Source organism: Scyliorhinus canicula, chromosome 7 (assembly GCF_902713615.1).
Source record: "Scyliorhinus canicula chromosome 7, sScyCan1.1, whole genome shotgun sequence".
NCBI lineage: Eukaryota > Metazoa > Chordata > Chondrichthyes > Carcharhiniformes > Scyliorhinidae > Scyliorhinus > Scyliorhinus canicula.
In genome coordinates, this window is record NC_052152.1 from 158,696,139 (window position 1) to 158,719,316 (window position 23,178).

Consider the following 23,178-nt stretch of genomic DNA (forward strand, 5'->3'; position numbering starts at 1 on the left):
ATCCAGGAACAGCCTGTTCTGTCATACAATTACCATGGAAACCATGGCAGCATGTTATAGCATGACCTTTCCAATGAAGTTTACATATTATTAAAGTTAAACATACCATGGTTTAAAGGCTAAGTTCTACATTATTGACTTTTGCCTCTGGAGGTCGAGTCGCTACTTCAGTCCTAACTTTTTTCAGAGGTTTATATGATCATTTCAGAACAGAACTTTCTGACTAGGCTGTTCATAGTACTTAGCTTGTGCAGAAACCTTTCCCACAAGGTAAAGATACTCCTTTTACAACTATAGCATGACTCCCTTCTGAAGTGGCCTTGCAAACCATCTGGTGTAAAACTAATCATTACAAGGGGGTGAAAAACGATCTTCTCGAGGGAACCCGAGATGGCCAATAAATCCAGCATCACCCATGTTCAGAGTGCAACTAAAAAAAGCTATTTAATATGTCAACAAATAATTACTTTTAGCAGTTTTCAATGGATAGAGATTTCCAGGAACAATTACATAAGAACAGAAGGAAAAAGAGCAAGATGATACAGCCAGTCAAGATTGGTCTGTCATTCATTGTTGATCTCGGGCTTCAAGTCCACGTCCCACCCACTCTTCAGATCCCTTGATCCCCTGAGATCAAATGCTTGTCGATCTCAGCCTTAACTACATTCAATAATGCCACATCCACAACCCTGTGGGGTAGAGAATACCAATGAATCACAACCCTTTGAGTGAAGAAGTATCACACCTCTTCTCTCTCCTAAATGATCAACCCTCTATCCTGAAACTGTCCTCTCTTTGTTGGTAGATTGCCCAGGAAGGAAAATCAACATCTGAGCATCTACCCTGTTGACCCCCTTCATAGTCTTGAATATTTCAATGAGATCACTTCTTATCATTCTAAACTCCAGAGAATATAAACCCAATTTTCTTAGCCTCTCATCGTAGGACCATCCTCTTAACTCAGGGACCAATGTAGTGAACCCTTGTGTACTTCCTCCAATGCAATATGTATAGCAATATGTATAAAACACTATTTTAATGCTTTTGTTAAAAGTATATACTTGAAAAATGAAAATTGCTTATTGTCACGAGTAGGCTTCAATGAAGTTACTGTGAAAAGCCCCTAGTCGCCACATTCCGGCGCCTGTCCGGGGAGGCCGGTACGGGATTCAAACCGTGCTGCTGGCCTACTTGGTCTGCTTTAAAAGCCAGCAATTTAGCCGAGTGAGCTAAACCAGCCCCTAAATGCAAATCGCTTTATTGTCACGAGTAGGCTTCAACGAAGTTACTGTGAAAAGCCCCTAGTCGCCACATTCCGGCGCCTGTCCGGGGATGCTGGTACAGGAATTGAACCGTGCTGCTGGCCTGCTTGGTCTGTTTTAAAAGCCAGCGATTTAGCCTAGTGAGCTAAACCAGCCCTTGCTCTTTTTCCTTCTGTTCTTATGATACTTGCAAATACTTATTGGCTAAATGGTTACCTGTGGGTATAATATGATTTCTGTATTCTGCTGCTGCCTAAATATTTTTTCTGTCTTTATCCACTGCTCTTCCTAAATAAAGTCTTATTCATTAGAACAAAGAAAACACACGTTATTGTACGTTAGAAAAACATTACTCTTTGATAACCTCAATCGAAGAACTGATAGAGTGAGATATACATTGAGATTATACATCACGGTTGAATAGTTACTAGTTGTAGGTTCAGATTATTTCTACTTCACTGAATGGATGGTAAAAGAGAGGTGCAATGTTGAATGCAATGTTGGAAGATGTTCAATATATACAGGAGATGAGGGATCATAGAAAGGCTAAATATACCTTCCAATTTGAGAGCTAGAATGGTTAGGCAGTTGCAGAAAGTGGAAAGATAAGTCTTGGAAGTTTCCTGTCTCGATGTGCAGTGTGAATTACGTGCTCTGCTTTACAAATATTCCACAGGAATATTATGGGGATCGTTAGATCATTGATTCAAAATCTTATTGCGCAGAAGGAGGCTATTTGACCCATTATTCCTGTATCATTTCTTTGAAAGATCAATCCAATTAGCCGTGCTCCTTCACACTTTCACCACAGCCGTGCAAAGCTTTTTTCCCCAAAATCTAAATAACTTCTGAAGGTTATTGTGAAATTTGCTTCCACCACACTTTCAGTCTATTCCAGATCATAACAACTCATTGTGTAGAAAAATTCTCCTCAACTACCCACTGGTTCTTCTGCCAATTGTCTTAAATCTGTGTCCACTGGTTACCGATCCTTCTGCCATAAATGAAAACAGGTCCTTCTTACTTCCTCTAAAAAAACACTCAATTTTGAGCACACCTATTAAATCCATTTAACCTTCTCTGCTGCACAAAAAACAATCCCAGCTTCTTTAGTTCCTCTACTAGAGAGAGCACAATGTTAATATTTTTATACAGTGATTTTTCTCATTGATCTGGAACACAGGGTGGGATTCTATCAGCCCGGCGCCGGGCCGGACAATACCCATGACCGGCACGAATCGCACAACGCCACCCTGACACCAGCACGCGATTTCCGCAGAGCGGAGAATCGGCACCACTGGCGCCAGTGTGGTTGGTGCAGCGCTGGTCCGGGGCCGCTCTATGGGCTTCCCAGCCAATTCTTGGCCCGGGATGGGCCGAGCGGACGTCGTGAAAACGCCGAGTCCCGCCGGCACCGTCCACACCTGCTCTCAGCCGGCGGGATCTCGGCGTGGAAGAGTCGGGGGGGCGGATTGTGGGGGAGGGGGGTCCAACCCGGGGGAGGGGAGGGGGGCCTCTGATGTGGCCTGGTCAGCGATCGTGGCCCACTGATTGGCGGGCTGGCCTCTCTGGCTTGGGGCCTCCTTTCCTATGCGCCGGCCCCTGTAGACCTGCGCCATGTTGCGTTGGGACTGGCGTATTGAAGGAAGCCACTGCGCATGCGAGCGGTGGCGCCAGCGCCACTGCGCATGCGCGGATCCCGCGGTGCCCAATTCACGCTGGGATCAGCAGCTGGAGCAGTGTGAACCGCGCCAGTGCCGTGCTGACCCCTGTAGGGGCCAGAATTAGTCGTCGGGTTGGCCCGTTCACGACGTCGTAAAACGCGACGGCGTTTACGACGACATGGACACTGCCGTAGGATTAGAGAATCCCGCCCACACTGTCGTAAGGATGGTGAAAGCAGAATCAGTAGTAACTTTCAAAAGAGCATTAGATATATACTTGTAAAGGAAGCATTTACAGTGATACACACATCCTGTGAATAAATAAATTGATGGGCTGAATGGCCTGCTTCCACGCTGTATGATTCTATCATTTTATGCTTTACATTTTGTAAATGGAGAAATGATTTGTAATGATTTGTAAAAACATCAATTGCTTTGGAAATAAGTCTTTACAGAGTTTCACTAACACAATTGGTATTTGAATCCTTCAATCTAATTGTTGTAATCAATTATCATCCAGATAGAAGAATTATATGAGTCCTACTTCATCCAATGGCGGCTACGCAATGGTGCAAACAACATGAGGCAAGCTTACTCCGTGTCTCCTTCCACCAAAGGATCACGGGAAACACTGACAGAGATTAACAGAAACTACAGGGAATGTACAGAGGTATTCCATCTTTGTACTTTATACAATTACTTTGGACTTTATTTGACAGATCTGAACGTGGTAAAATAGACACTAATTTATCTATTTATTTTGGAGGTTATAACAAGGTTAAATCTTGGGCATATAAATTAATCAATTTTTTTTTTCAACTTAATATATTTTGTTATTCAAAAAACATACAAATTAGGAGAAGTACCAGCCCCAGGTCACTGTCCATGTGGAGTTTGCACATTCTCCCCATGTCTGCATGGGTCTCACCCCCACAGCCCAAAGATGTGTAGGGTAGGTGGATTGACCAAGCTAATTTGCCCCTTAATTGGGAAAAAAAGAATTGGGCATTTTTAATTTTAAAAAAGGAGCAGGAGTAGGCCCTTGAACCTGCTCCGTCATTCAATAGGATCATGGCTGACCTGATTGTAACTTCACTGCCGCATTCCTGCCTACCCCCAATAACCTTTCACCTCCTTTCTTAACAAGAAACCCCGTTTCTTGTTAACACAGCGTTTCACTTGCATCTCTTCCAATTTGGTCTACTGCATTCGCTGCTCCCAATGTGGTCTCCTCTATATCGGAGAGTGGGTGATTGCTTTGCTGAGCATCGTCGGACTGTGCGCATTCAGGACCCTGACCTTCCTGTTGCTTGCCATTTTAACAAAAGACCCTGCTCCCATGCCAACATGTCTCTCCTTGGCCTGCTACAATGTTCCAGTGAAGCTCAATGCAAACTGGAGGAACAACATCTCATCTTCCCGTTAGGCACGCTACAGCCTTCCAGCCTGAACATCGAATTCAACAACTTCAGATGATCAGCTCTACCCCACCTTGACCCATTTGTTTTCATCCTATTTCATTTTAACTGTCTTTTACCATTTATTTCTTTCTTAATATATATTTAATTCCCCCCCCCCCCATCTTATCCACCTTTCCTTCACCTTTTCTCCTTTTTGCTCCCCTTCCCCTCCCCCCACATCTACAGTTCATCCTCTGATGTTAGTTTCCCTGCTGTTTGGCCTTTCACATCTTTTGTTCTCTCTGGGGACTGCCATTAGCACTCTTTCCCCCTGGTTTCTGTGGCCATTAGCAGCCGGTTTCCCTGGGTTTCTGTGGCTATGACTCATCTTTCATTCACATTCCACAGTATAAATATTTCCCACTTTCTCTGTCTGTTAGCTTTGACAAACAGTCATCGAACTTGAAACGTTAGCTCTTTTCTCTCCCTACACATGCTGCCAGACCTGCTGAGATTTTCCAGCATTTTCTCTTTCATTTTAGATTCCAGCACCTGCAGTAATTTTCTTTTATTAAAAAACTGTCTACCTCAGCCTGAAAAATATTCAAAGACTCTGCTTCCACCGCCTGTTGAGGAAGAGAGTTCCAAAGACTCTCAACTCTCTGAGAGAAAAATGTTCTCCTCATCTCTATCCTAAATGGGCAGCCGCTTATTTTTAAACAGTGGCTCAAAACATTAGATTCTCCCACAAGAGGAAACATCCTCTCCACAGCCATCCTGCCAACACCCCACAGGATTTTATATGTTTGAATTAAGTCGAGGACGGCCTGTGATGCAGTGGTTAGCACTGGGACTACGGCGATGAGGACCCAGGTTCGAATCCCGGCTTTTGGTCACTGTCTGTGTGGAGTTTGCACATTCTCCCGTATCTGTGTGGGTTTCACCCCCACAACCCAAAGATGTGCTGGTTAGGTGGATTGGCCACGCTAAATTGCCCCTTAATTGGAAAAAAAAATAATTGGGTACTCTAAATTGAAAAAAATGTTTCAATCAACTTGCCTCTTACTCTTGGATAGCCTAGCCTATCGAACCGTTCCTCATAAGACAACCCACTGAATCCAGGTATTAGTTTGGTAAACCTACTCTGAACTGACTTCCAATGCAGTTACATTTCTTAAATATGGAGACCAGTACTGTAGTCCAGATGTGGTCTCACCAATAGTCTGTGTAACTGAAATATAACCGTCCTACTTTTGTATGGAACTCCCCTCACAATGAATGATAGCATTGCAGTAGCTTTCCTAATTACTTGTTGTATGCGCATCCAAGCCTTTTGTGATTCATGCATGAAGACATCTAGATCTCTCTGCAACTCAGAACTCCACAATCTCTCTCCCTTTAGATAATATGCTTCCTTTTTTATTCTTCCTGCCAAAATCGACAATTTCACATTTTCCCACTTTATACCCCATTTGTCAGATCTTTGCCCATTCACTTAACCTATCTATAGTTCTTTGTAGCCTCCTTATGTCCCCTTCACGGGCGGGATTCTCCCCTAGCCGGTGTGGCGGAGAATTCGGGACACGTCGGGGGCGGGATTGACGCCGGCCCCGGGGGATTCTCCGACTGGGGGGGGGTGGGGTTCGGAGAATCCCGCCCCACATCTTACTATCCTACCTATCTTTGTGTCATCAGCAAATTTAGCAACACTACCTTCAGTTTTGTTGTGTAACCATGTTTATTCCACGTTGGAAGAAGGTCACTTTAAGAGTCCGATTACATGATGTACTGATCATTGGCTGTTTGTGCGGGCAGTCTATCTTAACAACTTGGAGAGTAAATAGCTTTCTAATAAAGCTCTGTTTCTTTGTACCTTTGTGGTCTGAAAGCCTATCTTTTAAAAATACCAGACTTCTGGAGAAGTAAAAAAATATAGAAACATCACCGATCATTATACATACATCCAAAAAGGATTAAAAAGCTAAAAGCTTTGCTGCACCAAAGTTGGCGACTAAGGGGTGCCAAATATCGATAGCAGCCATTGAAGGAACCAAAATTTAAATGTAGATTTCAGAGGAAACAACATCAAAAAGAAGCTTGTCATGTGCTCTGCCCGGAAAGAGCTGGAACACTACAGGGAGCACTGTCAGGGCCGGCTCAAGGTGCCGGCAACTCGGGCAGTCGCCCAGGGCGCCATGTGCTAGGGGGCACCATCAAGGAGTGTGTGACAAATTATTTCATAATTTTTATGAAGTATTTATCTGACTGTTTTTAATTAATTTTACAACGCAGTGTCTATTTTTACGTGACCGTAAATCATTTTCTGTTGGCTATTTTTACTTGAATTCCGGTCAAGTCAAGTGCGGGACCCATGTATAAATACAGCCCTGGGCTAGGAAGCTATTTTTTACTTACCTCAGACGATTTTACAAACAGATGTGATCTCGATGTGAATATAGCTATTAGGTACACTTCTACCATTAAGTCGATGTTAGTAAGAAATAATATTTCAGAAAAACCAAATACTGGTGTAAACCGTGTAATATAGACGATATTGGGAATATTTAGTTATTAGATTAAAAGAACATAAACGTGACATGCCTAACTGCAACACAAATAATGCTAACTTTGTTCATGCTTATGATAATGATTAATGACCATCAAACTTACCGGAACTCTAGTGAAATGATTGTCAAATGTAATGATTACAAAATACGAAGAATTTTAGAGTATGTATAAGGGCGCCGAAGTTCAGCTTGCCCAGGGCGCCAGCAACCCTAGGGCCGTTTCTGAGCACTGTGAGTAGCAAGTGCCTGTGCAGCAATAGTTTAGAGCTGGGGGTGTTCCAAAACTCGGAAGGAAACAGGCTGACCTCAGGGGGAATTTGTTTCAAATGCAGCGGGACAGTGCAAAAACAATTGTGGCATATCGTGCTTATGCAAGCCCTGTCCATCGTAAACATTGCAGGAATATTTGATGCCGTGGGGGCCATAGGATTAAAACACCGAGTGGTGGAGGTCATACACTGAAAAAAATCAATTCTGTCCAAATGAATAAGATTGTGGCAGATATTGTAGTCCCAACATTCTTGAGTACAATGGGGGGTGGGGGGATGGATCATTCAACCGCCTGTGAAGTCTGGTACAGCCAGAAAAAACAAGTTCAGAAACCCATGATTGTGGAGATATTGCAGGACCACACCTCAACGAAACCTTTGGTCATTGTCGAGATGTTCAGGTTCCTTAAACATAACCAACAAGAAAGTGAATCAATCACACAGCTCATAGCTACTTTGAAGGAATTAGCTGAATACTGTGAACTTGGCGATGTCTTGAATGACACCATTAGAGACAGACTAGTATGTTGGTTCAAAAGCAAAGCCATCCAATAAAGGCTGTCACAGAAAACAACGTAATCCTAAAGAAGGCTTTAGACATCACAAGCTCTATGCAATTAGCAGCTGAAGAACAATTGGGTACGAGCACCAAAATCCATAAAATATCGCTGAGACCCAAACACAAACAGAGGTTCAAAATTGTCACCGATCTGCAAAAACTGGGCACACAGAAGCATACAGTTGGTGCAAAGATACAAAATGCAGGAATTTTAGTAAAAAGGGGCACATCGAACATGGGTGTTGGGGAAAGGAACAACAAGTTCTGAACAAGAACTATAAAAAGAAAGATCCAAGTGTATCACATAGAAAACCAAATCAAGGGAAAAGGATCCATGTGATGTAAAATGGCCATGAAAATGGACCAGAGTCACAGTCAGGTGACGAACTGTCGTTGAACATACTGGCCATTGGGTGTAACAAACCGTTACTGGATGGAAAACCGGTGAAAATGGAGGTGGACACTGGAGTAGTAGTCTCATTGGTACCAGAAACTATTTACCAAGAGAAACTATGACATATCCCCTTTAAACCCTCAAAGATAATACTAAAAACCTATACTGGGGAAGTGGTTCCATTGAGGGATTGTACTGATGTAAATGTGCAGCTAAACGGACGGACCACAGATTTGTCGCTGCTCGTCATTAAAGGTGACTATCTACCCCTCATGGGGAGAACCTGGCTGGAGAGAATCCAGCTAATTCGGACAGCAACGTGGCACAGTGGTTAGCACTGTTGCCTCACAGTGCCAGGGATCTGGGTTCACCTCCGACCTCGGGTGACTGTGTGGAGTTTGCACATCCTCTGTGTGGGTTTCCTCCCACAGTCTAAAGATGTGCAGGTTAGCTGGATTGGCCATGATAAATTGTCCAAAAAGGTTAGATGGGGTTACAGGGATAGGGCAGCGGCGTGGGCCTAGGTAAATGGCTCTTTTGGAGGGTCAGTGCAGACTTGATGGACCAAATAGCCTCCTTCTGCACTGTATGGATTCTATGATTCTAAACTGGGCCCAGGTCAATCTCATGTCAGAGTCCAAAGCAGGTCTTCTGAAGATTTTAAAGAAACACATCATTGTCTTTAATGGAGAGCTGTGAAGCATGAAACAGATCTCAGTCAAGCTAAAGATTAAGGCAGAAAGCTTAAAGGCTAGGGTGAGGCAGAATTAGAGAGGCTGGTCAAGAGGGGTCCTTGAACCCGTTAATGTATGTGATTGGGCCATGCCGATAGTATCCGGGAACAAGGAAGGTGGTTGGGTACGCATCTATGATTTTAAAGCCACTATCAACCCGGTACTGTGTGCAGAGCAGTATCCTCTGCCTTTAATTGATGATTTATTTGCTGGGTTAGCCAGAGACCAGCATTTCAGTAAAGTTGATCTTAGTCAAGCTTATCTCCAGATCAATGTGGATCCAAATTCTCAACAACTTTTGACAATCGTGAAACATAGAGGGCCAATAAGGAATAAAAACTTCCATTTGGCATCACTTCCACACCTGCATTGTTCCAGTGTGCCATGGATCAAATTCTAAGCAGACTAGGAGTCCAGCGCTACTTAGATCATTTTATTTACTGAAAGAATGAAGAACAGCATCTTCAAATCACTTCAGAGACTAGAAGATTATGGACTATGAGTATGGAAGGATAAATGTGAATTCTTCAAATCTTCTATTGAATGCCTGAGGCACGCCATATATGCAAAGAGATTGCACAATTGTCTACATAGGTAAAAGCCATAACCGAGGCACCTGCAGCTTAAAACGTAAATCAACTTCAATCAATTTTGGGCTTATTATACTGTTGTGTAGAATTCGTACATCATCTAGAACAGGGGTGGGCAAACTTTTCCGTGCAAGGGCCACATTCAGAAATTCATAATTTCAAAGGGCCGCGTAATATATTAAGTAAAATAATTACTTCACCCGGTTATGATTCTGGGCGCCTCATATAGAACATAGAACAGTACAGCACAGAACAGGCCCTTCGGCCCTCGACGTTGTGCCGAGCAATGATCACCCTACTCAAGTCAACGTATCCACCCTATACCAGTAAGTAACCCAACAGCCCCCCCCCCCCATTAACCTTAAAAAAGTAATTAAAAATTTAAAAAAAAAAACTTTTAAAAAATTTTTAAAATTTTTTTTAAAAATTACTTGGTGGGCCGCATAAAGACCTTTGGCGGGCCGCATGCGGCCCGTGGGCCGTAGTTTGCCCACCCCTGATCTAGAAACTATTCTCAAGCCTTTATACAATTTATTGTTTCAAAACAGGAAATGGAAATGGGTGGATAAGTGTGAGAAGGCCTTTGTATAAACTGAAGATGCATTACGAAAATCAGAGGTCCTGACACACTTTGATCTGAAGTTACCCCTGCAAATGGTTTGCGACGAATCACCTTCTCCAGTGGGAGCAGTGGTTTCTCACATAATGCCCAATGTTGAAGAGAATCATTAGCATCAAGATCCTTGAACAAGGCAGAAATGAACTGTGCACAGATAGAGAAGGAAGCTCTAGGCATAATTTTCAAACGTTATTATAAATACCTATATGGAAGGAAATTTACTTTACTAACAGATCATCAATCACTGCCCATGAGACTTGGGGCCGCACACAGGTATTCCATCTACAACAGCAGAGGTGGGCATTGCTGTTGTAAGTGCATACATTCATGATAAAATATCATAACTTTTTCCTATCAATATTTTCTATTTTGATGGGCCATTCAGCCCATCAAGTCTGCACCGACCCTCTGAAAGAGCATTCCACCCAAGCCCACTCCCCCGCCCAATCCCACCAACCCCTTAACCTAGCCTACCCATCTTTTGAATACTTAAGGTGAAATCTGATTGGCCAATCCACCTAACCTGCATACCTTTGGACTGTGGGAGGAAACTGGAGCACCTGGAGTAAACCCACGCAGTCACAGGGAGAATTTGTAAACCCCACACAGACACCTAAGGCTGGAATTGAACCCAGGCCCCTGGCGCTGTGAGGCTATAGTGCTAACCACTATGCCATTGTGCCGCTCCAAATCTGCTGTACAGTAACTCACGTGACCAGGAGACCTTTATTTAAAAACACAATAGTCCACTATCTTTTAACTAATCACTAATAGAGACTATTTTTTTAAGTCAATGTGGGCACCTAGGTTAAGTATGCATTTCTGCATAACCAATAGCAATTATTTTGGTGAAACATAATTAAACATGTTTTGTTGAGAAATTCTATACTTTAATAGGTAAAATTAATGTATTAACTAAAAAAGTATAGACTTCATAAATGATCTTGCTACTGAAGTATTATTCTCAGAGAGCACAACACTGAATGGATTTAAAAAATATTGTTTGAACATTTCTCATTTCAGAGCTCCGTCTGTGAATCACAGAAAACTTGTGGAAAGTCACCGGCTGATCTACAAAAATTCTTATTCATTCTTACTTTGTTGTAAAATTTGATGTTGCAAATGCAGAACTGAAAGATTTTAACAGCAAAATGCTAAGAACGATACTTGCATCAATATCAGCAAATAATTCCATTGTTTTTCTTCCTGCAGGATATGTGTGTGATTGAGAGAACATTAGAAATTCTCCTTGGGGAGTTTTACATCAGAATGAAAGGTAACTTTAATTTGACTCAAACAAAATAATGTTGAATAATAATGAAATCGGACTTTTTTAAGAAAGCATAATAGAATATGAACCATGAACCAATTTATAAATATAATTTTTATGGCAAGTTGCGGCGGGGGTGGGGGGGGGGGGAGCTGTAAGTATTGTGTTGGTCATTTTTGTATGTTACAAGAAAATGGAGAAAGGCAGTTGAAAAATCTCTCTTTTGTCATATATATGTGATTGAAATGTTTTAGAATATAACTTTGTTTTAGGAATTAAGGTTTAACTGTAGAAAATGGGAGTATCTGGGTGAGAAACATAAAAGTAACCCTGAAATAAATGCAATTCAAATAAACTTGGGAGTTTATTAAACTTAAACGGTTGGACTATGTTGACTTTAGAGGTTAATAGCTTTAAAGGTATGATCATAAACAGCAGTTGGGCTTACTTAGCTAAAGAACTGGACACAACTTTTAGAGATTTTCCAGTATTCATGTGGTTTCCAAGAATTAAGGAAAGCTTTGAAATTAAAAAATAGTTAATTTATATCTCTATCTGGGTACAGGCCATAGGTGCCACATTGCCATGGAGATGGGTGGAGCTTAATGAGATTTGCTTTTGAGTTTTTCTCTGCAAATTAAATTAGGGCATAGCTAGCAGGCAAGACTGCTTGATTTATTTCTGAAAAGCAGCTAAGAGACCTTGTCAGGTTTGGGTCTTAACTTCCAAGGAGCTGCCAGGCACATAAGAGATAATGCCAGACTTATAACTGAAGTTGAGTGAACACTAGATCTATTGTTCAGTTTCCACTTGGGTCACTGTCTGTGTGGAGTCTGCACGTTCTTCTTACGTCTGCGTGGGTTTCCTCCGGGTACTCCGGTTTCCTCCCACAGTCCTAAAAGACATGCTGTTAGGTAATTTGGACATTCTGAATTCTCCCTCTGTGTATCCGAACAAGCGCCGGAATGTGGCGACTAGGGGCTTTTCACAGTAACTTCATTGCAATGTATGCCTACTTGTGACAATAAAGATTATTATTATTATGATGCAGCCTGTGATTGGGAGCTGATATTCAATAGAAGACACAGTTGGGAAGGGGAGAAACAACTGAAAGATTTGTTTAGCTGAAAACTAAAGGGAGAAATTTATAGTAATCCTCTCAATAAAAGGCAGTGGTAGTTCTGGAAGTAATCAGCTTGATTGTGGTTTAAAACCATAGCTATCGGCTATTGGAAACCAAAGGTATTTTTTTTAAAGTTTTTATAAATTATGAGTACCCAATCCTTTTTTCCAAATTAAGGAGCAATTTAGCATGGCCAATTCACCTGCCCTACACATCTTTTTGGGTTGTGACGGTGAGACGCTCGCAGACACGGGGGGAATGTGCAAACTCCACACGGACAATGATCCGGGGCTGGGACCGAGAGTGTTTTCTGATGTTTTAAGTGGCTTTGTAGGAGTCGTAGGTTTTGTTGTAAACCGTGAAATCATCGGGGTAGTACTGTCGGTTAATCGCTGGATGTTCAGATTTCTTCTTTAAATATTATCGGTGGCTAACAGGTTCATAACACATTTTTGTTAGATTATTTTTTGGAAGAAGAACATTTTCTATGGCAGCAGTAATCTTGAACAAAAGAACAGGGAAAACATTGAACCATCGACTTGTCTATTTATTGATTGACTGATATCTTCATTAATCTTTAGCTACATTTCTATTGTCAGAAATTGGAAATAATGAGAATATACACAGCAGATTGAAAACTATGAATCCCCAGCTAGTACAAAACTGGGGAAGATCTCCGAAGAGGTCTAAATGCTGCCAAACTGATTATGATGAGGTACATAGGCTTCCAGATAGGTGAATGTGGGTGTTACTGGTGGAAGGATGGTCCAGGCCAGGGATAAACCTTTGTGCATTAAGGTGAAGGGGGGCTGATACTCCTGAGGGTCTGGGGAAGCTCAGCACTATTATCTAAAGTGGCCGAGCTTCATGAAGCAATCAGACACAGATAGTGTAATTTGGTACTCCTGGTTTGTGCCCTCATGATCTATCAAACTCTGACAAGGCCAGTGTCGGTGGGCACAGACATGCGTGAATCTGATCTAAGCACTGGAATCATGGCATGCACATTGACTGGATCACTATACTATTTGACTAATATTGTCTCACTATTTCTCAACATTGTACCTGCACATCCCTCTCAGCTGCAGTCCTTATTTATTATAAATAACCAATGTCCTGGATATTTTAAACCACCATGGCATCACCTTCATCCATAATGGGATTGGAGGTGGATCCAGGTCCGTATATTTCTATTCGTGGCTGCAATTGATTCACACTAAACATTAAAAACAATTGGCTGAGCAGAATCAGGAAGGAATTTCCATCTGATTCATTCCCACAGCTCTGTTTCCTTTGGTGTGATTTCATCTGCAATAATTCCAAAGGTTTGTTTTTGCTTTTGACCAAATGTTTGGACTTTGTGTGCCACTTGAATGTGCGCCTCATTTCGGATGGCCTGCATAACTGAACAAACATATTTGACAAACATATAAACTTAATTTTTGCTCTGAGAACACAATATCAGGGGCCTGATCAAACAGCCTCATTGTGCCCGACCCGATGAAGCCATGAGGCCGTTAAATCTTGCGAGAGGTCTCTCGCGAGATTTGCGATGGTCGCAACGCCTCGGGAGAACTAACGAGATCTCGAGAGAAGTTGCAATCTAGATCTCACCCTCACTGACCAGGATCCTGATTTGCATATTTAAGTGAGCAGTTAGACTCATTTAGCATGGTAGCATAGTGGTTAGCACAATTGCTTCACAGCTCCAGGGCCCCAGATTCAATTCCCGACTTGGGTCACTGTCTGTGCGGAGTCTGCACATTCTCCCCGTGTGTGCGTGGGTTTCCTCCGGGTGCTCCGGTTTTCTCCCACAGTCCAGAGATGTGCAGGTTAGGTGGATTGGTCATGTTAAATTGCCCTTAGGGTCCAAAATTGCCCTTAGTGTTGAGTGGGGTTGCTGGGTTATGGGGATAGGGTGGAGATCTGGGCCTGGGTTGGGTGCTCTTTCCAAGGGCTTGTGCAGACTCAATGGGCCGAATGGCCTCCTTCTGTACTGTAAATTCTATGATTCTATGATAATTATGTCTGCGCAGGATCCTTGTTTCTGGGACATTGCCATGCACAACTTTGATGCCACGTTTCCATGCCTTGCAACACACTTATTGGCTTTGAAGCACTTTTGGATGTTCAGATGTCGTGAAAGGTGCAAGCGAAATGTAACTCTGTCTTTCTTATGTTAACTATGGTAATAAATGGTGATACATGCATTGGTGTACCCAGCAAATATGTGATCGGAACTGTTTTTTACTCTGAATACTAACTAGCTTTCCCCTGTGTATTTTTAGGTTTGTTTGGTTTTGCTCGTTTATGCCCAGGAGATCATTATGAGGTAAGATTTTACTCCATCACGCATCCATTATATTTTTTCATGGTTTACTCTTTCCAAGAGTAGCACTAATAATTAATTTTTACTGAGGTAACAACAAATAAATGTAAAATGCCAGTAAGAAATATCCCTTTGTAGAGGCCTTTTGTATAGTTCAAATTTTGGATGTGACTTTGATAAATTAAAGTTTTTTTAAAAAACTGCAGGTCATGTCCTTTTGGCTTTGAAGCACTTTTGGATGTTCAGGGCTCAGGTCTAACTATGTGGGCCAGCTATTACTTGAGAAAGGGGCCAGAACTTGGAGGACACGGTAGGGTTAGCAACGACTATGGAGGTCACGTTCCGCAGTCTGAACTCATTCCCCGCGGACCAAGCGACCCCATCGTGGGCCCCCGACCAGCGACTGCCCCAGGCCTGCGCCGCGCGGCCGCCAACCCACTATGGAGCACCAGTGTGCCATTTTTGTGGCCAGCCCTAACGCCCACGGCAGCACTGCCTGGCCCACAACGCGACCTGCAGCAGCTGCGGTTGCAAAGGACACTATGCCCGAGTATGCCTGGCAAAATCGAAACTTTCTAACTCCCCCGCAGCCCAAAGCACTCGCCTCCCAAACTCGCAGGCCCGCAGACCCCGTAATGCTGCAGCGTGTCTGCCGACGCCGCCTCTGCCCAACACGTGCAGCTCATGGGGGCCGCCATCTTGGCAATCCTCCGCCACGCGGCCGGCCATGTGCGAGTCATGGGGGCCGCCATCTTGGGCGCCATCTTCCTCGCTTCCTGTCACGTGCAAACCACGGGGGCGGCCATCTTGGATGCCATCTTCTTCATCACCCGCCACGTGCGATCAACGGGGGCCGCCATCTTGGCCATCAACCGAACCTCACCACAACAACTACGACCTCAGCGGACAGTCATGCCGGGGCCACTCCAGCACTGCTGATCGAGCCGCCGACTACCCGCAACTCAACGCCGTCATGTTGGACCAGTCGCGTCCGAAACACCTCCAGAGCTCGTGATTGTCCGTTAAAATCAACGGGTACAAGACACCATGCCTCTTCGACTCCGGGAGCACCGAGAACTTCATACATCCTGACCTGGCAAGACTCTGTTCGCTCCCTAACTTCCCTGCACGGCAAACTATCTCCCTCGCCTCGGGCTCGCATTCGGTCCACATACAAGGGACACCGTCACGCCCCAAACGATTCGGGGTGCCAGCTACTCTAATTTCCAGCTGTATGTACTCCCCGACCTCTGCGCACTACTCTTACTCGGGCTCGATTTCCAATGTAATCTCAAGAGCCTCACACTCAGCTTCGGCGGACACCTACCTCCACTCACTATCTGCAGTCTAGCGACTCTAAAAATTGACCCCCCTCCACTCTTCGCTAATCTCATTGCTAATTACAAACCCGTAGCCACTCGCAGCAGGCGGTATAGCCTGCAGGACAGGGTATTTATTAGAGCCGAAGTCCAGCGGCTCCTACGTGAGGGAGTCATAGAGACCAGTAACAGCCCCTCGAGAGCTCAGGTGGTGGTCGTCAAGACCTGGGAAATATTCCGGATGGTGGTTGATTATAGCCAAACCATTAACCGGTTCACGTACCTCTATGCGTACCCCCTCCCCAGAATTGCAGACATGGTCAATCAGATCGCCCAGTACCGCATATTCTCCACGGTGGATCTGATGTCTGCTTACCACCAGCTCCCAATCCGCCCAGAGGACCGCCACTACACAGCATTCGAGGCAGATGGCCGCCTCTTCCACTTCCTCCGGGTCCCCTTTGGCGTCACGAATGGGGTCTCGGTGTTCCAACGAACAATGGCCCGAATGGTGGACCAGTACGGGCTGCGTGCCACGTTTCCGTACTTGGACAATGTCACCATATGCGGCCATGATCAGCAGGACCACGACGCCAACCTCCACTGATTCCTCCAAACCGCCCAGAAACTCAATCTCACCTACAATACGGAGACATGCGTTTTCCGTACTACCAGGCTAGCCATCCTCGGCTATGTCGTGGAAAACGGAGTCCTGGGCCCCGACCCGGACCGGAAGTTGCTCTTACAACTCCCTCTCCCTCATTGTCCCAGTGCCCTCAAGAGGTGCCTGGGATTCTTCTTGTATTACGCCCAGTGGGTCCCCCAGCATGCGGACAAAGCCCGCCCACTATTTAAGACCACACTCTTCCCACTGTCAGCTGAGGCCCGCCAGGCCTTCAACTGCATCAAGGAGGACATCGCCAAAGCCGCCATGCAGGCGGTGGATGAATCCGTCCCCTTTCAGGTGGAGAGCGACGCCTCCGAGGTCGCTCTCGCCGCCACACTAAATCAGGCAGGGAGACCAGTTGCCTTCTTCTCCCGAACCCTGTCCACTTCGGAACTTCAACACTCCTCAGTCGAAAAGGAAGCTCAAGCCATTGTGGAAGCCGTACGGCACTGGAGGCACTACCTCGCAGGTAGGAGGTTCACCCTCATCACCGATCAAAGATCGGTTGCCTTCATGTTCGACAACTCGCAAAGGGGCAAAATTAAAAATGATAAAATCTTGCGGTACCACTTTCCTGTACCACTCCAACTGACCCTAAGCCCTCTAGACCTACACAACCTCCCCACCTCTTCATTTCTCTCCTCCCTGCTTTCCCCTCTGCCTCTGCAGCACAGACTCTTGCCAACCAGCAGTACCTCCTGCAGCCTTCCACCTTCAGCTTGATATTTTGAATCCTCAGAGAAGTTGCTGGTTGAACATCTGAACCCTCATGAACACGTCTGGACCAATTTGGCATTTAAAAGTCAGCACTTGCCTTAAGAAGGTTTGAGGCAGCTCGCAGTGATGGGCCTTTAGTGACTGAAACTGGAGCACCCGGAGGAAACCCACGCAGACACACAGGCAGTGACCCAAGCCGGTTATCCAACCTGGGACCCTGGAGCTGTGAAGCAACAGTGCTACCCACTGCGCTACCGTGTTGCCCATATGCCCGGCATTCCACCACTCATCCTTGAATGTTGTGAACCATTTTCCCCTGCAGACAGAAAGGGAGAATGAGTGCTCAGTGGACAACTGACATTCCTTTGACACAGACTTCCCGATTGTCTGATCCACACTTCCATTCTCAGGAGACTTGATAGACTGAAGAAGCTGGGATTGTTTTTGTTAGCAGAGGAGGAGGTAAAAGGAGAATTGATATATGTTTAAAAATTATAGAGTAAAAAATAGAGTAAATAAAGAGAACCATTCCAATGGCTGAAATATCAATAACCAGAGGGCCCAATGTAAGGTGATTAGCAAAACAATCAGAGGTGGTGAAAACAGTTCCATTAATAGCTTTCAAAAGAGAATTGGATAAATACTCAAAGGAAAAACTATTGCAGGAATATGGGGAGAGAGCAGGAGTTAGATTAATTGGATTGCTCTTTGAAAGAACCAGCGCAGACCTTATACAAGAGTTTTAACTTATTTACCCGCCAAGGAGAACAACCTTTTGTAACATCTCCTCATAACTGAAGTCTCTCATCCCTAGAAATATGCTGGAAAACTTCTCCTGTCCCTTTTTTTAGGTTTTTATACCTTGCCTGAAGTGTGGTGACCAGAAATCCGGCCCCTCAAACTTACTCTGCTATTTAGTAGGATCATGGCTGAGGTCTCAATTCCACTTTCCTTCATATCTCCTATACCCTTTGAATCCCCCTAGCATAATCTCTTTACTTTTATATTCCATCCTCTAAGTCATTGATGTAAATTGTAAAAAGTTGAGGCCCCAGCACAGACCCTGCCAATCAGACAAAGACCCATTCATGCATACTCTGCCAGCCAACCAATCTTCTATCCAGGCTAATATATTACCCCAGACCATGAGCTTCCTTTCTGCAATAACCTTTGATGTGGCACCTCATCAAATACCTTCTGGAAATTGAAGTACTGAATGTCTACAGGCTCTTCTTTATCCACAGCACATGTTACTCATTCAAAGAACTCTAATAAATTGGCCAAACATGCTTTCCCTTTCACAAAACCATGCTGACTCTTCCAAATCACCATGAGCTTTTCTAAGTGCCCAGCTATCACCTCTGTAACGATCGATTCTAACACTTTCCCCATGACAAACATCAAGCTAACTGGCCTATAGTTTCCTGTTTTCTGCCTCTCTCTATTCTTGAATAGGAGGTCTATATTTGCTACTTTCCAGTCTGTTGGAATCTTTCCAAAATCTAGTGAATTTTGGAAAATTAACACCAACACATCTACTACCTCATTCGCCACCTCTGTTAAGGCTCGAGGATGAAGTCCATCTGGACCCAGAGATTTACCAGCCCACAGCTCCATTAGTTTGCTCAGTACTGCTTCCCTAGTGAATGTAATTTCATTAAGTTCCTCTCTTCCTTCCACTTCCTGATTTCGAGCTATTACTGGGATGTTTTTGTATCATCTACAGTGGAGACAGAAGCAATATATAAGTTAATTTTATATGCCATTTCCTTAATATCTACCATTAACTCCCCATTCTCATTTTCAAGAAGACAAAATTAATTACTCTTTCCTTTTTAAATATGGTAGAATCTCTTGCCGCCCATTTTTACATTTCTAACTAGCTTCCTCTCATACTCTAATGTCTTTCTCTTGATTAACCTGCAAAAAGGGTACAAAGATGGCCATTGCTCCTGACTGCACATACCTACACCATTAAATACACCTGTGTAGTTTACATGGTAATGCAGATAGACTTTTAAGATTGCCATTACCTGTCAGCTCTTCAGACTGCTTGAAAGGGAATATTTTCTACTTTAAACAAGTAGACAACACACCAGTCATATCGATGCAAGTGAGAAAACACACTCAGAATGACCCTGTATGCTCAGAAGGTGATGGACATGGTTTTACAAGGAAAGACTTCAGGATTAACACCTTGCCTGAAACCCTCCTACTCCAAGAGAATGAGCTGTCAATTCAGTCAGGGTGCCTTCTAGGGGAGCTCAGAGTGATTACTCTGCCACCATTGAGGAAATGGGTGTTAGAGAAACTACATGAAGGCCACTGCGGAGTCGTATGCATGAAGGCAATAGTAAGAAGTTATTTCTGGTGGCCTGGACTTGATGCTGAAATCAAAGAAAAAGCTAGAACATGTTCTTCCTGTGCAAGGGTAAGAAACTTGCCAACCTTAGTAGCCCTACATCCATGGGAGTGACCGGAAGAGGCTTTGCAATGTGTACAGGTGGATTTTTCAGTACCTTTCGATTGACACATATGTTTCGGAACTGTTGACGCTCACACAAAATGACCAGAGGTCACTGTGATTATATCTACCTCATCTGAGAAGACCACCAAGAAGCTGGGAGAAGTGTTTAGTCGCGTTGGATTTCCAGAACAGCGGATGAGCGACAATGAGCCTCAATTTATCTCTCAGGAATTTGAGAACTTCCGCCAATAAAACAGCATTTAGCACATTGCATCTGCACCATATCACCCTGCCACTAGTGGATCAACAGAAATCTTCATCCAAACCATGAAACATGCTTTGAAAACAACCAAAGAATAAGGGTCACTTATCCAACGCCTCAACAAATTCTCACTAGTGTATCGGAACACCACACTTGCCTTGACCAAGATCTATCCTGAATTAATCATGATAAAAAGGCAGCTGGGTTCTGTATTTGATCTTCTAAAAAGTCCAAAAACCAAGGAGATTGTGCAGTAATAACAACAACAAGCACAAGTGGAACGGTATGAAAGCAAGGCAAAGCTCAGAGTTTTCCACCAGGTACATGGAGTCTTGGCTTGGAATTACTCCTCAGGGGAGATATGGGTTCCGACCACAGTCCTTGCTAAAACTGGACCTGTGCCTTATGCTGTCCAGACCTCAGTTGACATTATCTGGAGGAGACATGCAGGCCAGTTACTGGATGGAAAAACAGATCCGCTAAAATTGGAGCCTGTTGAGAATTCAGGTTCAGCTTCACCAAGTCAGCACTTTCCTGCGACCTCCTACACCACCAGACGCCGTTGAGGATGTCAACGCCTCACTCTCTGTTCAGGTGCAGAGACAACCTCCAATTCCCATGTCAACATTGGTTAAACCACTGATGTCAGTGTGAAGATGAAAACGGCAGAGGTTCCCATCAGTGTGAAGATGAAAACGCCAGACGTTCGCTGTCAATTGTTTTGAGAACAATGACCTCCAAACTGCCTGAATTTATAATCGTGACTAACCTATTGATTGTTCATGTTGAACTTGTTTTGAGAACATTTAAATTAAGGGGAGGGAAAATGTGAAGAGCAGGAATCAGAAGCGAACAAACCACAATAAAGTTACATTCGTTGATCGAGTGTTTCTGAGCGTCATTCTCCAAATACACGACACTTCCTTTAGAATTATTCTTTATAGTAGGAATATACTTATTCTCAGTATTTTGGAATATCCCCATAAATATCTGCCACTGCTTCTTTATTGATCTAGTTTCCCAGCTCACTTCAGCTATTTATGTGGGTATGCTTGCCTGAGGAAAGCAGTCCAGTGTCAGTACTGCAGCCAGCAGCTGCAAAGTTCTATGTTTTAAGTTTTGTGTCTGGCAACAGAAGTCCTGAGCTACTTTTCAAACATTAGCCAGGCGACAGTGTGCAGTTTCTATTACTTTATATATTGGGGACAGTTATGCTGTTTGTTACAAAAATAAGATAGTTTTTGTATGGACTATAGTGTTTGTGTTTTGTGGAAATAGATATGCATATTTCTTCAAAACACATATTGTGACCAAATTATCTGACTGCAATTCACACAACATTTCGGGAACAGTGACCACAATTCAGTAAGTTTTAAAGTGCTGGTGGACAAGGATAAGAGTGGTCTTAGGGTGAATGTGCTAAATTGGGGGAAGGCTAATTATAACAATATTAGGCGGGAACTGAAGAACCTAGATTGGGGGCGAATGTTTGAGGGTAAATCAACATCTGACACGTGGGAGGCTTTCAAGTGTCAATTTAAAGGAATTCAGGACCGGCATGTTCCTGTGAGGCAGAAGGATAAATACGGCAAATTTCGGGAACCTTAGATAACGAGAGATATTGTAGGCCTCGTCAAAAAGAAAAAGGAGGCATTTGTCAGGGCTAGAAGGCTAGGAACAGACGAAGCCTGTGTGGAATATAAGAAAAGTAGGAAGGAACTTAAGCAAGGAGTCACGAGGGCTCGAAGGGGTCACGAAAAGTAATTGGCAAAGAGGGTTAAGGAAAATCCCAAGGCTTTTTACACATACATAAAAAGCAAGAGGGTAGCCAGGGAAAGGGTTGGCCTACTGAAGGATAGGCAAGGAATCTATGTGTGGAGCCAGAGGAAATGGGCGAGGTACTAAATGAATACTTTGCATCAGTATTCACCAAAGAGATGGAATTGGTGGATGTTGAGTCTGGAGAAGGGTGTGTAGATAGCCTGGGTCACATTGAGATCCAAAAAGATGAGTTGTTGGGCGTCTTGAAAAATATTAAGGTAGATAAGTCCCCAGGGCCTAATGGGATCTACCCCAGAATACTGAAGGAGGCTAGAGAGGAAATTGCTGAGGCCTTGGCAGAAATCTTTGGATCCTCACTGTCTTCAGGTGATGTCCCGGAGGACTGGAGAATAGCCAATGTTGTTCCATTGTTTAAAAAGGGTAGGAAGGATAATCGAGGGAACTACAGGCCGGTGAGCCTTACATCAGTGGTAGGGAAATTACTGGAGAGAATTCTTCGAGACAGGATCTACTCCCATTTGGAAGCAAATAGACGTATTAGTGAGAGGCAGCATGGTTTTGTGAAGGGGAGATCGTGTCTCACTAACTTGATAGAGTTTTTTGAAGAGGTCTCAAAGATGATTGATGCAGGTAGGGCAGTGGATGTTGTCTATATGGACTTCAGTAAGGCCTTTGACAAGGTCCCACATGGTAGACTGGTACAAAAGGTGAAGTCAAACGGGAACAGGGGTGAGCTGGCAAGGTGGATACAGAACTGGCTAAGTCATAGAAGGCAGAGAGTAGCAATGGAAGGGTGCTTTTCTAATTGGAGGGCTGTCATTAGTGGTGTTCCGCAGGGATCAGTGCTGGGACCTTTGCTGTTTGTAGTATATATAAATGATTTGGAGGAAAATGTAACTGGTCTGATTAGTAAGTTTGCAGATGACACAAAGGTTGGTGGAATTGCGGATAGCGATGAGGACTGTCAGAGGATACAGCAGGATTTAGATCGGTTGGAGACTTGGGCGGAGAGATGGCAGGTTAGAGTTTAATCCGGACAAATGTGAGGTAATGCATTTTGGAAGGTCTAATGCAGGTAGGGAATATACAGTGAATGGTCGAACCCTCAAGAGTATTGACAGTCAGAGAGATCTAGGTGTACAGGTCCACAGGTCCCTGAAAGGGGCAACACAGGTGGAGAAGAT

At 43.9% G+C, this 23,178-nt stretch overlaps 1 protein-coding gene across 11 annotated transcripts in view; it reads left to right on the top strand.

Moving 5' to 3' along the window:
- Positions 1–23,178, top strand: part of ripor3 (RIPOR family member 3) — a 318,117-nt gene that overhangs the window by 179,165 nt on the left and 115,774 nt on the right. For 10 of the 11 annotated variants that reach the window (XR_005461375.1, XM_038803147.1, XM_038803155.1 and 7 more), the window contains 3 exons: positions 3,447–3,596; positions 11,271–11,334; positions 14,740–14,783. Coding sequence is in view for 10 of the 11 variants with exons in the window: in XM_038803147.1 (XP_038659075.1) it covers positions 3,447–3,596; positions 11,271–11,334; positions 14,740–14,783 (258 nt within the window). In the remaining variant the exon portion in view is untranslated. The remainder of the gene's footprint in view (positions 1–3,446; positions 3,597–11,270; positions 11,335–14,739; positions 14,784–23,178) is intronic. The other variant, XM_038803154.1, reaches the window with a different exon arrangement.